At 45.1% G+C, this 16,033-nt stretch overlaps 1 protein-coding gene and 1 long non-coding RNA gene across 2 annotated transcripts in view; both read left to right on the forward strand.

Moving 5' to 3' along the window:
* clcn3 (chloride channel 3) overlaps positions 1-3,963 on the forward strand; it is a 32,728-nt gene extending 28,765 nt beyond the window's left edge. The window contains exon 13 of the mRNA XM_056575216.1: positions 873-3,963. Within this exon, the coding sequence (XP_056431191.1) occupies positions 873-963 (91 nt within the window). The 3' untranslated portion in view covers positions 964-3,963. The remainder of the gene's footprint in view (positions 1-872) is intronic.
* Positions 3,964-9,854: 5,891 nt separating this feature from the next.
* Positions 9,855-15,615, forward strand: LOC130406806 (uncharacterized). Its single transcript, XR_008904534.1, has 3 exons — positions 9,855-9,934; positions 10,018-10,136; positions 14,356-15,615. It is a non-coding gene; the product is annotated as an uncharacterized LOC130406806 (long non-coding RNA).
* Positions 15,616-16,033: the final 418 nt, after the last annotated feature.

Genomic DNA, 16,033 nt, shown 5'->3' on the forward strand with positions numbered 1-16,033 from the left:
AGTGTACAGCCGATGTCCACTTGTTAGTTAGTTAGTTATTTTTATCTCTCCGCACCTCTTTCATTCGGGGATTCCGGTGGTGGTGATTGATGGGTTTGTTGCCATGGCGGCCACTGTGGTTCTCAGACGGGGGGTTCTCCGATGGGATGGAAACGCTTACCGTTACGCACACTGCTAATCCGTTAAGCCTATGCCCTGTCCTTTGGCATCAGGCTAATGCGTTTATTTGATGAATAGTGACCCAGTAAATGGTAACCTTATGGTGACAATGACAGTACAACATATGTTGTTGATTCATTCATTTAGTGTTTTCTTTGTCCATCGAAATAAATATATCTTTCATCGCAATGTATTTGGATCGGCTAAATCTGCCGTGGGGCCCTCTGAGATGAGACCACCGTGGCCCCCCTCGCCAACCGACCACCGTGACCTCCCTAGCGGAGCCCACCGGGGGGGCCGCCCGCCCCGTCTCCACGGCTGACCTTCTCTTGATGTCCTCTCCTCATCCCTCCCCATCACCCCTCTCCTTCATCATCCTCTTCTGTCTGTCTGTGTCTCTGTCTCTCTCTGTCTCTCTGTGTCTGTCTCTCTCTCTGTGTCTGTCTCTCTCTCTGTGTCTGTCTCTCTGTCTCTCTCTCTGTCTGTTTGTCTTTCTCTCTCTCTCTTTCTCTCTCTCTCTGTGTCTCTCTCTCTCTCTCTCTCTCTCTCTCTCTCTCTCTCTCTCTCTCTCTCTCTCTCTCTCTCTCTCTCTCTCTCTCTCTCTCTCTCTCTCTCTCTCTCTCTCTCTCTCTCTCTCTCTCTCTCTCTCTCTCTCTCTCTCTCTCTCTCTCTCTCTCTCTTCCCCCCCCCCCCCCCCCCCCCCCCCCTTGCAGGCGCCTGCTGGGGATCATCACAAAAAAGGACATCCTACGTCACATGGCGCAGATGGCCAACCAAGACCCCGACACCATCATGTTCAACTAGTGCGCTCCTTCACGGGCCGCCGCCTCGCGTCGCCGTCACCGCGGCAACCGCCCGCCACAGCGGCCAGCGACGAGGAGGTCCGCCTCCTGGACGACTCTGAATACTAACACATTTCTCTCACACACACGTACCCACCTACCCCAACCATCGCCTCGATGAGGTCATCGCCGTGGGTCACCCTCTGTGTATATAAACCCCGCCCCCGTCCGCGCTCCACCGCACACTAGAGGGCAGACGGACGGACGGACTCCTGAGACTATTCCCCCCGCCCCTCCCCCCTCCCTTCGCTGGTTGGCGAGAAGAGGAAGAGGAGGAGGAGGAGGTGGGAGAGACATTTGGACACTGGGGTGCCATCACTCCAGATGAGAACCCAGGTGGTGCATGGGAGACATGAGAGAGACACTGACACACACACACACACACACACACACACACACACACACACACACAAGTTTTGATCAAACCACTACACACACACACGAGTTTTGATCAAACCACTACACACACACACAAGTTTTGATCAAACCACTACACACACACACGAGTTTTGATCAAACCACTACACACACACACACCTACCTATTTTGGTCGTACCTTTTTTGCACTCACAGATCACACACACTCAAACCTGCGAAACGCATGCTGTCCTTTGTTTTCAAATGCACTCTGCTATCCAGACACACACACACACACACTGTTGGCCGCTGCTCTACTGTGTCCGGTTTCGGGAGATGGGGGGCGAGGGGGGATCCTAGTGCTGGGACAGACCTGGGGGTTCAAAGGTCAGAATGATCAGCTGCCATGCGAGGAGGGACCTTCCCTGTGCTTGCACACACCCTCTAACACTATTTGCACGTGGTGCGTTGTGTGCTTGACTGCTTGTGCTTGTGCGTGTGCTTGTGCGTGTGTTTGCGCGCGTGTGTGCATTCTATACTAACTCTACATTCCAGGCAGTGTGTAGTAAAATGTGTTGGACACATGCAAGACTGTCCATCTCCTGCAAGGTGTGTGTGTGTGTGTGTGTGTGTGTGTGTGTGTGTGTGTGTGTGTGTGTGTGTGTGTGTGTGTGTGTGTGTGTGTGTGTGTGTGTGTGTGTGTGTGTGTGTGTGTGTGTGTGTGTGTGTGTGTGTGTGTGTGTGTGTGTGTGTGTGTGTGTGGGGTCTGTACTGGATTTCAAGATTGCCTACTTTCTGAGCCGAGGTGTGTGTGTGGAAGATGAGCCTGGGCGTTTAGTGACCTCTCTCCGTGGAAATAAAGGTGTCTCAGTGAAACACAATGGGGTTTAGCTAGGTCTGTGATTTACTTTGTCGAGGAGAAAGCAAAATAATCACTTCTGCTCCTCCTCAAAATGAGTAACGTGGCTTCTTCTTTTAAGTATTGATCCTGCTATAATCTACTAATGTTTTATGGCTTGAAAATAGAAACGAACGAAGACTGGAATACCTGCTGCACTGTAGATCCGATGGAGTCGGTCCTGATGATGAAGTTGTGAGGGGGGTGATGCTGCAAAGTGACTGCCTGTTCTTTTATTTTTTTTTGTATTTCCCTTCCTCTCCCGGGATCTGGGTCTTGTGATGTCGTCTGTGAGAACTGTTTGTTAAACACTTAGTCTCTCCCCCACATCGCTTGGCTGAAGAAACAAGAGCAGCCATCTTCCTCGAGACCCCCCTCCCCCACCTCCATCACTGCCGCAGTGTCAACCCGCATACGTGCATGAGTATATTTGTACAAACACTCCGTTCACACTTTTAATACGAGGTCAGCGACCTACGTCACCTGTCATAGACTAATTAAGATAAGAACCACTTTCCTACAGTGAACTAAATCCCTGTCTTTGTCCTTAATGAATCAGTGATTAAACCAATAGGCTGAATTAGCGCTAGTCTATTGGTCTTGTTTGTGTTCATGTATGCGATGGTCAGCCTCAAACAAGAATCAAAGAAAATGAGTCCTTCGTGCCCCTGTCCAATGTGTATGAATTTATGCTTTTATTTGATGTCATGGAAATGCAAAATTAGGGCAGCCAATGTCATGCAACAAACAGTTTAATATTTGTACCCTGATTGCAACCAAATTTGCACAATGTTGGAATTTAACAGAAGCCCCCTTTCTTGGCCCACTCTCGTTTCCATGGTAACGTCACGTACAGTCATTGTCAGGCCTTTCTTGGATGCTTCCCAGTATCAGTATAAAAAAAAAAGATGTACGTTTAAACTAACTCGACTAATAAAATGAAGGATTTTATGTTCTACAGATGGTAACGGCTACTGTGCGTTCACACCAGAAGCGAAGGCGCGGCGCGAATACATACAAAGTCAATGCAATGACGCAAACGGATTCACATTTTACAAGAGTGAGTTGTAGAATAACAAGGAAAGTAGGGGTCATTCGTTCTTGTTTTTTTTCATTGCATTTGTGTTTTTGTGTGAGGAGAGAAAACGTCGGCGTTGTCTGGCCCGTGGTGTGTCGCCTAACCCTATTTCATACTGACCTCGATTTGTCACCCTTCTGTTTATTTATGGCTCGTGGTATTTAGAGTTGTTCATTATTGTGATGAGGAATTAATGTATGATTTACTTCATGGTTTGATTGTACATTTAAAACAAAATATGTAAAGAATAAATTTGGTTTTGAGTAAAACAAATAAAATTGTGTCATGTCTGTAGTTGTCCATGTGATGTGCCAATTTCAGTCGTCAAGGCGTTGCTGTTCTTCATGCAGGAGCACCGAGTAGCATCCAGCTGGCGCCCCGGAGCCGAACACTGGTGTGAAAACACAGTGAACACACTGAAGTAATTGAGGTTGGAAAACATTTTTTAAATTAGATTAATCCTTATTTGAATGACATTTTAACAAGAAAAACGTTGAAAACTCGACTGGGGCCATTTTGGGGCAACTGACTCAAAACGTTGAAAAAGGCCGAAAAAAGCCGACCTGCCACACACAGTGAGTTGCAACACCAAAATGTTCGGCTCCGGGGCGCCCGCTGGATGCTATTGGGGGCGCCCTAGGTCCATGGGGGCACCAGCTGGATGCTATTGGGGGCGCCCTAGGTCCATGGGGGCACCAGCTGGATGCTATTGGGAGCACCACCTTTTTGTCTTCTCTCGCCTCCGTAGATCTTTAATAGGTCCATGCCGTAGAGTCTCTAGACCAATGGACATGAACAAGTCAGCCATTTCGTTCCCTGCAGTAGAAAGAAACTTGACAGCAAAACAGAAGCAGATCATTTCCAGCACGGTGGTTCAACCATTGGTAGCAGCTGTAGGCCTACTGTGTAGAGCAGAGGTCTTCAACAGGGGGTCCGTGGAGGTACTGCAGGGGGTTTGCGATGTTTTGGTTGATTAGAATTTTTTTTATATTCCCCCCCGCAATTTTTTCTCCGAATTGAAATGTCTTTAAATACACATTAACACGATTCAAACACACTAGCCGCGTTTACATGGACACTTTTGATCCGATTCCTAATCGCAATAAATCTACTCCTATCGTGCTATCCGATTGTAGGCCTACTATAAAGCCGCTTTTCCACCGCACATGTAGCTCGACTCGACACGACACGACTCGACACGGTAGCAGCGCGGGTGCTTTTCCACCGCAAATAGTACCTCCGGGACGTGGGCGGGGTCGGCTGCGCGAAAGGGCCGTGACGTATTTTTGTACGCGACGCAAACAACACCTACGTAACCCACACATGGACAGAACCCACATAACAACAATGGAGAACATCGATGCGATGGTATTCGTGTTCGTATTATTAGCTGGCATGTTGAAGAAGTGGAATATGTTGGCTGCGGCGCTACTATGGCTGTTCTATCGTTACCAGCATGGTTGCCATGTCGCTCTCGTGACTTCGTCACACTCTCTGGCCAATCAGTGGCCGGCCGTCTGCCGACGTCACCTTTTAGCATCGGCTCAGCCGCTTGGAACCTAGAGCGAGGCGGTACTAGAAAAAGCAGCCACTTGAGGTACTAGATCGCGGTGGAAACGCAAAAAAGGCGAGCTGAGTCGAGTCGAGTCGAGTTGTGTCGAGCTGGTACCATGCAGTGGAAAAGCGGCATAAATGAGCTATGGCATTTACAAAAGTGGTAAGCGTAAGTTTGTATGTCTCTCGCGCACACCTGACACATCTGGACTGGCTGCGACATTTTTATGTATTTGATTTTAATGAAAGCCCAGCAGGAGATAGCTTTTCTCTGCCAGCTCCTTCAATTAAGGACAGCACAGCAACGTCAGTTTCTCGTCCAGTCTTTATAAATCGACCCCCTCCTCCGCCGCAAACGATACGAATTTGGACGAGAGTGCGCAGCCTAGACTGTTGGGAGAGAGAGAGTGCTGTGTAAGGGGTAATGTACAGAACGCCGGTCAATATCGGGAAAATAAGCGTTCAGCAGGGAAATAGCCGCCAAAGACGTTGACTTCGCTTAGCAACCGGACACGCTGGGGTTGATAAGTTACCAGACTACTAGCGGAGTGCTAAGAAAGACAACAACAAACATCACTACGGTAATTTTCGTTTCCAAAGTAATGTTTTTGAAAATGTCCATTAGAATAGCTTTACATGGTTTAAGTTTATTTGCAATTGACAGACATTGTTGATCTTGGCAGGTATCAGTTTATTATGTAATGTTTATGAATGGCAGTGGCATGGGCACCCTACTCACTGTAGCCTACCTTGCACATGTTTAAAATAAAAACATGAATATATGAACCTGTGTATTATTTGAATATCTTAGTATTGAATGCAAATAACAAGGTAGCCTACATTTATACATGGCACTATAGGACCAGTTTAATATAAAACCAATTTTATACAATATATAAGTAGGGGGTCCCCGCTCCATCTCTCCATCAGTTTGGGGGTCCTTGGCCTGGAAAACGTTGAAGACCCCTGGTCTAGAGGGTACAATATACGTAAAAAAATGTATGTAATAACGTTATTTGTTTTTTATCTGTTCCCCACAAATAATTGCGTGCAAAAAAAAAATGGGACCCTGATTTGTATCTCCATCATCTGGGCCAATCATATGCAGTGGCATCTGGAAAGAAGCTGGATCTACTGCATTCTGGTGATATTAATAGGACACACACAATTCAAAACACAAGTGCATGCATAAAGCGCTGCACGTAACAATACTGAACCAAAACTTAGCAAGATTGTTGTTGAGCGAAAAGATACTAAAGGTTGACGATTACTGATTACTTTCGTTGTTTAGAGTCCTTCTTAAACTACTCTTTGGTGATTCGTTTTTTGGCAGTCCGATGCTGTTGTCTCAATTTAATCTCAATGTCAACACTTTAATTCAACAGAAGCTGTGTTGGCCTGTGATTTCTCCGGGTGGAGGCTACTAAAAAGATAAAAGAATGGAAAATAAATATGCAGAAAGTTACTCATTATTGAGTCAAGTAAGGTGAATTTCTCTTCAGACGCACAGTAACACTTACATTTTTCATTGTTGTGGATATGAACAAATCTACATTTTTTTGAAAAAACGGATTTCCACCAACAAGACATCTTTTTCAGGATGGATTGGAAGCAGAATAAAATCATAAAATCAATCCAAGATGCCTACACACAATTTCGCACATATGTTGTGTTTAGCTTATTTTAATCCATGGATTAGCGAAATTGTTCATGTAGCCTATTATTTTAGGATAAATTAGAAGTGTGTTAGATAAATCACCCAAAGCCGAAAAGGTCTTTTGTGTTTGTATGACCTGGTGTGGAGGAGGTGGCGTCATCTAGCCTATACTTTTCCTGGAACGTAGCCTAATGTCTAATTACATGCACACACACACAAAGACGCACACAAGCATTTTCAACCCGTAGGTTTAAAAACAAATCTATTTATATAGCCTACTGTAACCGAAACTTAGCAAGACTGGTATGTGGTTTGGTGAAACTAGCTGGTGTCCATAATAGATGACCTAGCCTACGTGGTTTAGATTCATTCTTGAACTATTTCAAATTGATGAGTGCGTATTTATGCAGTAGACAGCGCTTCTGTTTTCTCAACTTTATCTCACTGTCAACACTATGATTGAAACCGGTTTTTAACTTGAACAGAAACTGCGTGTGGTTCTTGTTTTCTTTGGGTGGAGTCCACCTGCCCTTTGTGTTGATCAATCAATTAGATTCCGTTTGCACAACACTGTAGCCTAGTTCAGGAAAGTCAGGTGCATAGGCCCTGTTGGGATATAGGTAAAAGCACCCATTGAACTATTCAATTGCATTACCTAATCAAACCATCAGAACCATAAGACGTGTCCAAAAATCCAAATCGTTAGTGTGAAAAGAATATAACTATAAAGCTGTCCGTTTTAGATATGTGGGCAACGATGGAGACACCTGGAGAGGCGTGGTGGGGAGGAACGGCCTCCCTGATCTAAACCCGAGCGGTCGTTTGTTATTGGACTTCTGTGCTAGTCATGGATTATCCATAACGAACACCATGTTCGAACATAAGGGTGCTCATAAGTGTACCTGGTACCAGAGTACCCTAGGCCGAAGATCGATGATCGATTTTGTGATCGTGTCATCTGATCTGAGGCCGCATGTTTTGGACACTGGGGTTAGGAGAGGGGCGGAACTGTCAACCGACCACCATCTGGTGGTGAGTTGGATCAGGGAATCGGGGAAATTTCCGGGTAGACCTGGTAAGCCCAAACGAGTAGTGCGGGTGAATTGGGAATGTATAGAGGAGGCCCCCGTCCTAGGTATCTTCAACTCACACCTCCGGCTGAGTTTTTCTGTCATTCCTGTGGAGGTTGGGGGCATTGAGCCGGAGTGGGTGATGTTCAAAGCCTCCATTGCTGAAGCTGCAGTGGCTAGCTGTGGCCTCAGGGTCTTAGGCTCCTCAAGGGGCGGTAACCCTCGGACACCGTGGTGGACACCGGTGGCTTTGCTTGACAGGTGTGGGGGCAGGTACCACGTTCTCAAAAACCGGGACCCCAGCGATGTGCAGCAAGTTTACGAGCTGCTGGGAAAGGTGGAGCAAGTTGTGATGGACAACGTTGGAGGGTGTTACACCAACGCCATGTACCTGGAGGTAGAGGCAATAATCAGGGAGGAGGAAGACGGGGTAGGTAGGGAGGAGGAGGAGGAGGAGGAGGACCGTTTAAGGAGGGCGGAGGAGGAAAGGTTAAGTTTGGAGGAGGTTGAAAGATTGAGGAGAGGGGAAGCCGATTGGTTGAGGAGGGAGGAGGAGGACAAGTTAAGGAGGGAGGAGGTTGACGGATTAAGAAGGGAGGAAGTCGATTGGTTGAGGAGAGAGGAGGAGGACAGGTTGAGGAGGGAGGAAGAGGACAGGGTCAGGAGGGAGAGGGCACCAGCAGAGAGAGGTTTCAATAGAAGCCCACAGGCTCCACAATCCTCCAGCAGGGGGCGACGCAGAGAGGTGTTGCTCTCCCCCAGCCTGATGCAGACAGTGAGGAAGGTGGTGGCGGCGGGGCTCACTGGCCTGGCGGTGGGGGCTTTGTGTGGGGCCGCTGCCCCCCTTGCAGCTGGACTAGGATCTGCCGTGGCTGTGGGGAGCACATTAGCCTTTAGTTCAGCTAATATGGCCGCTGGGGCCGCTCTCGGAGGGCTTGTGGGAGGCGGTGTGGGCTCAGTGAGTGGGCGAGAAGCTAACAGTCCTTTGTAAGCAGCTGAGCAAACCCTGCGCCAGGAGGGAAGCACGGGGGTCCGGGTTGTGGGGGTGGCTGCAGGGTTGGGAGCTGCAAGGCCTCTGGCTGCAGGAGCTGCAGAGGGTTTGTCAGCTCTGGCTCAAGGCGTCGATGCAAAAACTGTAGTTGGTGCTTTGGCAAACATAAAACTATCTGGGAATATAAAAACAGGTGAATTTAAATTGAATTAATATGTTCTCAGTGCCTGGCGCTGTAGTACTTTACATGCAGTACTACATGAATACATTAAAGTCAATTCACACCATTGCAGAACGGAAATCCAGATTTTTCCAATGCTTCCAATACCACGACCTTTACCTTTACCTGTTTTATGAATATCAGGGTCTTTTGGATCTTGATACATTTTGTATTTTGTATAAATGGGCCCTTGTCTGGGAGAAAAGCGGGGGCAGAACTGCAGTATAGCTCTCGTGCCCTAAGGGAAGCAGACAGCCGACTAGGGGTTAAGGGGCCTGGATGAGCAGCTGGACACCTTCTCTCTCTCCTCTTGCTTTACTTATCTTTATGTTCCTAGTGTTCACTTCACTTGGAGATGTGCCTGATCATTGTATTAAGTTAGCTTGGTTCAGAAAATAAAGGTATTGGGAAGAATTTTAGACTTAACATCAGATGGGTTGTGGGTTTTACAGTTCATTTAATTCTGCATAAAACTGGCTTCATATATGTTTTTATTTTCATGATTTATTCACTGGAAATAATCAATTAAGGATGCGTTGATTTCCCAATCATATAAATGACTTGTATATTTTAAATCAATAAACAAATGATATCCTGAACTGACTGGCTAATTTCTGAGAGAGAGATTTTAGATTCCGATGTGTAGTGTGTTCGTGCAGCAGCCTACGCTGCTGTTGTCATTACAAAAGCTCACTGTCGACACTTTGTGAAGAAAAACTGATTTGAACATAAACTGAAACCGCGTCTTGAATTGTTTGGTTGGAGTCCACCTGACGTTGCTCCGATCTATTGGTTTGATAGCAGTTGTACTGCGTAGACTCAGGGTACAAGATACGTACAAAAATGTATGTAGTAACGTTATTTATTTTTTATATGTTCCCCACAAATAATTGTGTGCACTTTGTTTATTAACAAAAATAGTACCCAGATTTGCATCTCCATCATTTGGGCCAATCATATGCAGTGGCATCCGGAAAGATTCAGCCTCTCCTGCATTCTGTGGTGATACAAAAAGGACGCACACAATTCAAAAGACAAGTGGAGGCATAAAGCGCTGCACATCACAACACTGAAGCAAAACTTAACAAGATTGCTGTTGCGTGAAAAGGTACTTTTTGACGATTAAAGATTACTTTCGTTGTTTAGGATCCTTCTTAAACTAATCTTAGGCGATTCGTTTTTTGGCACTAGGTACGATGCTGGGAAACTGCGTGGGCCTGTGATTACTCAGGCTGGAGTCCCTCCTGAACAACACATAAAAGATGACTGGAAAATAAATATGGACAAAGTTACACCCATTATTGAGTCAGGTAAGGTGAATTTCTCTTCAGATGCTTAGTAACACATACATTTTTCATTGTTGTGGATATGAACAAATCTAAATATTTTTGAAAAAACGGATTTATTTAAAAAAAGATGAAAAAACGGATTTCCGTGAATCAAAGATAGTCTTATAAAAAGATGTAGGCCTACATTACACACTTTCAAGCAAATGTTGTGTTTAGATGCTTATTTTAATCAATGGATTAGCAAAAAATTTCATGCATTTATGCACTTATAAATACCATAAATTATAATGCCCTCAAAGATTATTTTTTCCACAAACTCATAAAATGAACATTTCTGAAGTGTGGAAAATGACGTTTATTTTTCGGATAAATTAGAATTATATTAGATAAATCACCAAAAGCCGAAAAGGTATTTTGTGTTTGTGTGACCTGGTGTGGAGGAGGAGGCGTTGTCTTTACTTTTCCTGGAACGTAATGTCTAATTACACGCACACGCACATGCACACAAACCCGCACACAAGCATTTTCAACACGTAGGTTAAAACCAAATCTATTTACATACTGTAACTGATAACAAGACTGGTATGTGGTTTCGTGAAACTAGCTCGTGTTCATAATAGATTACCTACGTGGTTTAGATTAATTCTTGAACTATTTCAACCTGATGAGTGTATTCATGCAGTAGACAGCGCTTATGTGGTCTCAACTTTATCTCACTGTCAACACTATGATTGAAACAGGTTTTAACTTGAACAGAAACTGTTTGAGCTTCTTTATTTCTTTGGGTGGAGTCGCCTGCCCTTTGTATTAATCAATTAATTAGGAACATGTATTAATGTATTTAGGAACTTATACCATAAATGATTCTTATGGATACAATTGTTGCTGCTACACACCTATTTATCTCTGCCATTTATTTCCATTTGTACAACACTGTAGTTCAGGAAAGTCAGGTGCATAGGCCCTGTTGTGACATAGGTAAAAGCACCCATTGAACTATTAAATTTCATTACCTAATCAAAACATCAGAACCATGTAAGTGTAACGTAAGTGTGATAAGAATATAATTATTAAGCTGTCCGTTTTAGGTATTTGTGCCCATTCAGGGCAGCTTCCAGCAGTTTAATGTTGGTAAGGAACGGCCTGTAAATCTGTGTGCACTCTTTTGTGAGATATTCAAAGTGCAGTTCGACGTTGTCAACGTAAAGGCATTTTCTTTTATTCCTCCATGGTGAGATCATCATAGAGATACAGTTATTTGAATGAATCCATTGACCAGTGTTTTTTAAGTGTAATTTGTTCAATCTTTGGCATAATTTGCCATGTGGCCGGTTGTGGTATTGCAACACATGGCCGGTGGCTGTTCAGAGACCCAGTACAAAGGCGCAGTGCTCTTAACCTATTTAAAGGTTGGGTACGCGATTTGCGAAACGCCAGCAGATTTTGAAAATACACAACTCAAATGGTCCTACCCCCTCCCCTTCAACGCTGACTCTGACTCCACCCATTCCAAGTACTTGGACGCGCAATCATGCACGAGCGCGAACAGAGATGCGCGAGAGCGAGCCAGGCTAGCGTAGGTTTTCGTTTAACAACATGGCACTACATTCAGCTGTAAATTGCACCCAGTACCGCGGGAAGTAGGGGTTTTGGGGGTGCTGCAACACCCCCTGTCCGAGGCCCTGTCTTATCACAGAAAACGATCATTTCTAAAAACCAAAGTGGAGATTTCTGAAAACGCCGGTTATGTGTTGTCGTATCAACGGGGAGAAACGGGATTTTAGGTTCTGAAGCGTCACATTATGCACCAGGAAATGCTTAACGTCATGTGAGCATCCGCTGTACCGTATTGGTCCGAATATAGTCTGGCTGAACGGAAGTGGACAGCGTCTATTGCTTAGCGGCTGATTTGGCCGCGACTCCTCCCCTTCCGGTTGCTGGCGTTACCAAGTTTTCGAAATTGTTTGTGGAACTAGACATCCAATCTTGTTTAATTTTAATATAATGTAATTACTGATTACTGACTTCATTACAATGGTAGGACCACAACATAGCCTATTTTGACATTACCTTGGAAAAGCCCAGACTCCGTCTGGCAGGATTCTCCCCGGGGACGATGCGTTTGCGGTCACGACTATCGCCGGTTGGTGTGGATTTGGCGCATCGTTTCACTCTGAAACGATGCGCCAATTGGTTAAATCAATTGACATGGATTTAACCAATGAACCGATCCGTTCCACTTCACTATAGCTCCTACGGTATTTCTTTAGTAGTGTTCTACAAGAACCACATATAAATGTTAAAACGTCGTTCGTTTTTATAGGTCCCGTGGGCCGAAGTGTATGGTGGCTTGAAATCATCGTGACAAAGAATCAAACGATGTTTGTTCTTTTTATCTATACAATTATCTCCACATAGGTGACATACATCGTTAATGGTTTTTTGTGGCGTTTGGGATTGAGCCATTTCTGACAGCCTCTGAACGTCAAGAAGTTCCGTCAAAATAATTTCCCCCCCGGCACTATTTTGCATGGACACCGCTGCTGCTTCCCGGGCTTAGCCCCGCCCTAGACGATTGTGATTGGTTTAAAGAAATAAAACAGGCCCGCCCAGTTTCCCCACGGATAGACGGCTCGAGGTAGCGTGGCTCCAGACCATTCTACTTGCTGTAGTTTGGTCTGGCTTTGCGAGACTAGTCCGAATATAAACACAAACCCCATTGTAATACGACCTATATTTGGAAAAAAGATTTGAAGCCCAGATCTTGATTTCATGAATAAATAAATTGTATTAATTGAAATAATATACGAAAATAAAAAGGCATAGAATAAAACACTGCATTGCCACTAAACAGTAGTGCAAATAGGCCGTACTGATGTGTACACCAAAGACTTCCTGACACTCCTCTGCCCCGCTGTGTTCGCTCTGGCTGTGGTCGCTCCGAACTGTTTCGGCCCGTGGCAAAGCGAGTCATCCTCGCTGCTGTCCAAGGCATGTTGAGACGCAGCATTTATTTAATGCTCATATGTCCTAGTGCTGAAAAAAGGTTATATGAAAAAGTGTGAGGGTAGCGGTGGTGCGCTAAACTTGTTCTGTGAGCAGCTGGATGTGAACCATGGTGTGAAGGAAGTGAACACAACGATCGATTTTCAACTGTGCGCGCATGCACTGGTGTAATTGAGCTGCGCTGCTATATATCTTTTTTTATCAATGTGGCGAGTTGCGAGTCTAGTGCAGGCCGGGTTTTTTTTTCACAGCACCCCCTGCTGAGAATACGTTCTCGCGGCTATGGTTGCACCAGATGTTATAAACATTAAACGGTCACATAAATCAATACTATTTTTAGAAAATGTATGTTTGTTTCATATAATTGTATTGGAAGTCCTGGTTTTAACTAGGGTTGCCGCGGTGTGGACATTTTCACACCGAGTAATAGGCTACACTCGTCTCAACACCGGTATTACCGAGTATAAACGGTATAAACTTTGAAACTAGGTCAACCGCCACACAAGCATCGGTTTTTAGACCCTTCTCGTCCTTCAGTTGCCGCCAACGTTCAAAAGCAGCGCCTAGGATTATTCTTGATTTCAGTTTTTCTCTTTCAGCGTTTTTATTATCAATTACTCTCTGAAAAAGAGTTTTCCTTCTCTTTGCTGGTGGTGGTGGTGGTGGTGGGGATTGTGGCGTCTTGTCTGCCATGGAAATTGTCTTCTACTGCTAGGTCCAAATGTGGATTAACTAGTTCCAGTAGATACCGCAGGATAACAACAAACAGGAGCTTGCTCTGGGTCACGAGCTCTGGGTCACGAGTACTGCACGAAGGGGTCGCGCGCGGGGCGCGGGGGGGGGGGGGGAGGGGGAGTGCAGTACGACCGTTTGATTGACGTACTTACTGTCCAATGAAACTCGGTGGCAATGGATATGATTGGCTGGAGTTTTTCGAGCCCTGCACGTTCCACAGATGATTGACAAGTTTAATTTTCATGTCAGTACTTCTAACTCAGTGGCTGTAAGCGGGTTATGATAAGGATTTCAAGTAATTTTGCAAAAATGGCCAAAAAAGCAAATCACCTATGCAACCTTTAATCATGAACGGAACATTTCCCAAGTTGGGAATATTCCGTTAGTATTATAGAACTATTAAGCATTGTGTTAGATAACTCACCCAAAGCTTAAAACAGTCATTTGTGGACGAGACGGTGCAATTTAATGGACAGCTTGTATAATGTTCCACCCACAGGAGCAAAGGGACCGTGTCCAACAGACATCGGAGAGAATGATCCAGAAGAAGACACAGTGAGGAAGGTGATGGCGGGGGGGGCCACTGGCCTGGCGCTGGGGGTTTTGTGTGGGGCCGCTTCCCCCCTTGCAGCTGTACTAAGATCAGCCGTGGTTGTGGGGAGCAGATTAGCCTTTAGTGTAGCTAATATGGCCGCTGGGGCCGTTGTCGGAGGGGTTTTGGGAGGCGTTACGGGCGCAGTGAATGGGCTAGGAGCTGACAGTCCTTTGCAAGCAGCTGAGCAAACCCTGTATCAGGTGGGCAGAGAGGGGGTCAAGGTTGTGGGGGTGGCTGCAGGGTTTGGAGTTATAGGGCCTCCGGCTGCAGCAGCTGCAGGGTTGTCAGCTCCAGGGGTTCAGGGTACACCTGTGGCAGCTGCAATAGGTTATTTGACAAAAAAAAAACTATCCGGGAATATAAAATCAGGTGAAGCACTTTGAGTCTGCCTTGTGTATGAAAAGGGCTATATAAATAAAGTTGCCTTGCCTTGCCTTGCCTTGCCTTGCCTTGCCTTGCCTTGCCTTGCCTTGCCTTGCCTTGCCTTGAATTTAAATATAATTAATAAGCTGCTCTGCCATGTCATGCCGTAACAGTGACACAATCTGTTCTCAGTGCCTGGCACTGTAGTACTTTACAAGCAGTAGCCTACTACATGAATACATTAAAGTCAATTCACTCCATTGCAGAACGAAAATCCAGATTTTTCCAATGCTTCCCCAATACCCCGACCGCTTCACATACAACAACACCTTTACCTTTACTTGGTTTATGGGCTATATCAGGGTCGTTTGGATCTTGACACATTTTGTATTTTGTATAATGGGGCACTCGTCTGGGTGAAAAGCGGGGGCAGAACTGCAGTATAGCTCTCGTGCCATAAGGGAAGCAGACATCCGACAAGGGGTTAAGGGGCCTGGATGCGCGGCTGGACACCTTCTCTCTCTCCTCTTGCTTTACTTATCTTTATGTTCCTAGTGTTCACTCCACTTGGAGATGTGCCTGATCATTGTATTAAGTTAGCTTGGTTCAGAAAATAAAGGTATTTGGATGAATTTTAGACTTAACATCAGATGGGTTGTGGGTTTTACAGTTTATTTAATTCTGCATAAAACTGGCTTCATGAATGTTTTTATTGTCATGATTTATTCACTGGAAATAATCAATAAAGGATGTATTTATTTCACAATCATATAAATGACTTGTATATTTTCAATCAATAAACAAATTATATCCTGAACTGAATTTTTGAGATATTTTGATTCTGATGTGTAGTGTGTTCGTGCAGCAGCCTACGCTGCTGTTGTCATTACCAAAGCTCACTGCCAACACTTTGTGAAGAAAAATTGATTTGAACCTAAACTGAAACTGCGTGGTCCTCTTGATTTAATTGGGAGGAGTCCACCTCAAGTTGCCCCGATGTAGTAGTTTGACTGTTGTGCTGGGTAGCGGGTAAAAGATACGTACAAAAATGTATGTAGTAACACTATTTGTATTTTATATGCCTCCAACAATTAATTGTGTGCACTTTCTTTAGGCCTATTTAAAAAAAAAAAAAAAATTGGACCCAGATTTGCATCTCCGTCATTTGGGCCAATCAAATGCAGTGGCTTCCGGAAAGATTCTGCATCTCCTGCGTTCT

The sequence above is a fragment of the Gadus chalcogrammus genome, chromosome 17 (assembly GCF_026213295.1).
Source record: "Gadus chalcogrammus isolate NIFS_2021 chromosome 17, NIFS_Gcha_1.0, whole genome shotgun sequence".
NCBI lineage: Eukaryota > Metazoa > Chordata > Actinopteri > Gadiformes > Gadidae > Gadus > Gadus chalcogrammus.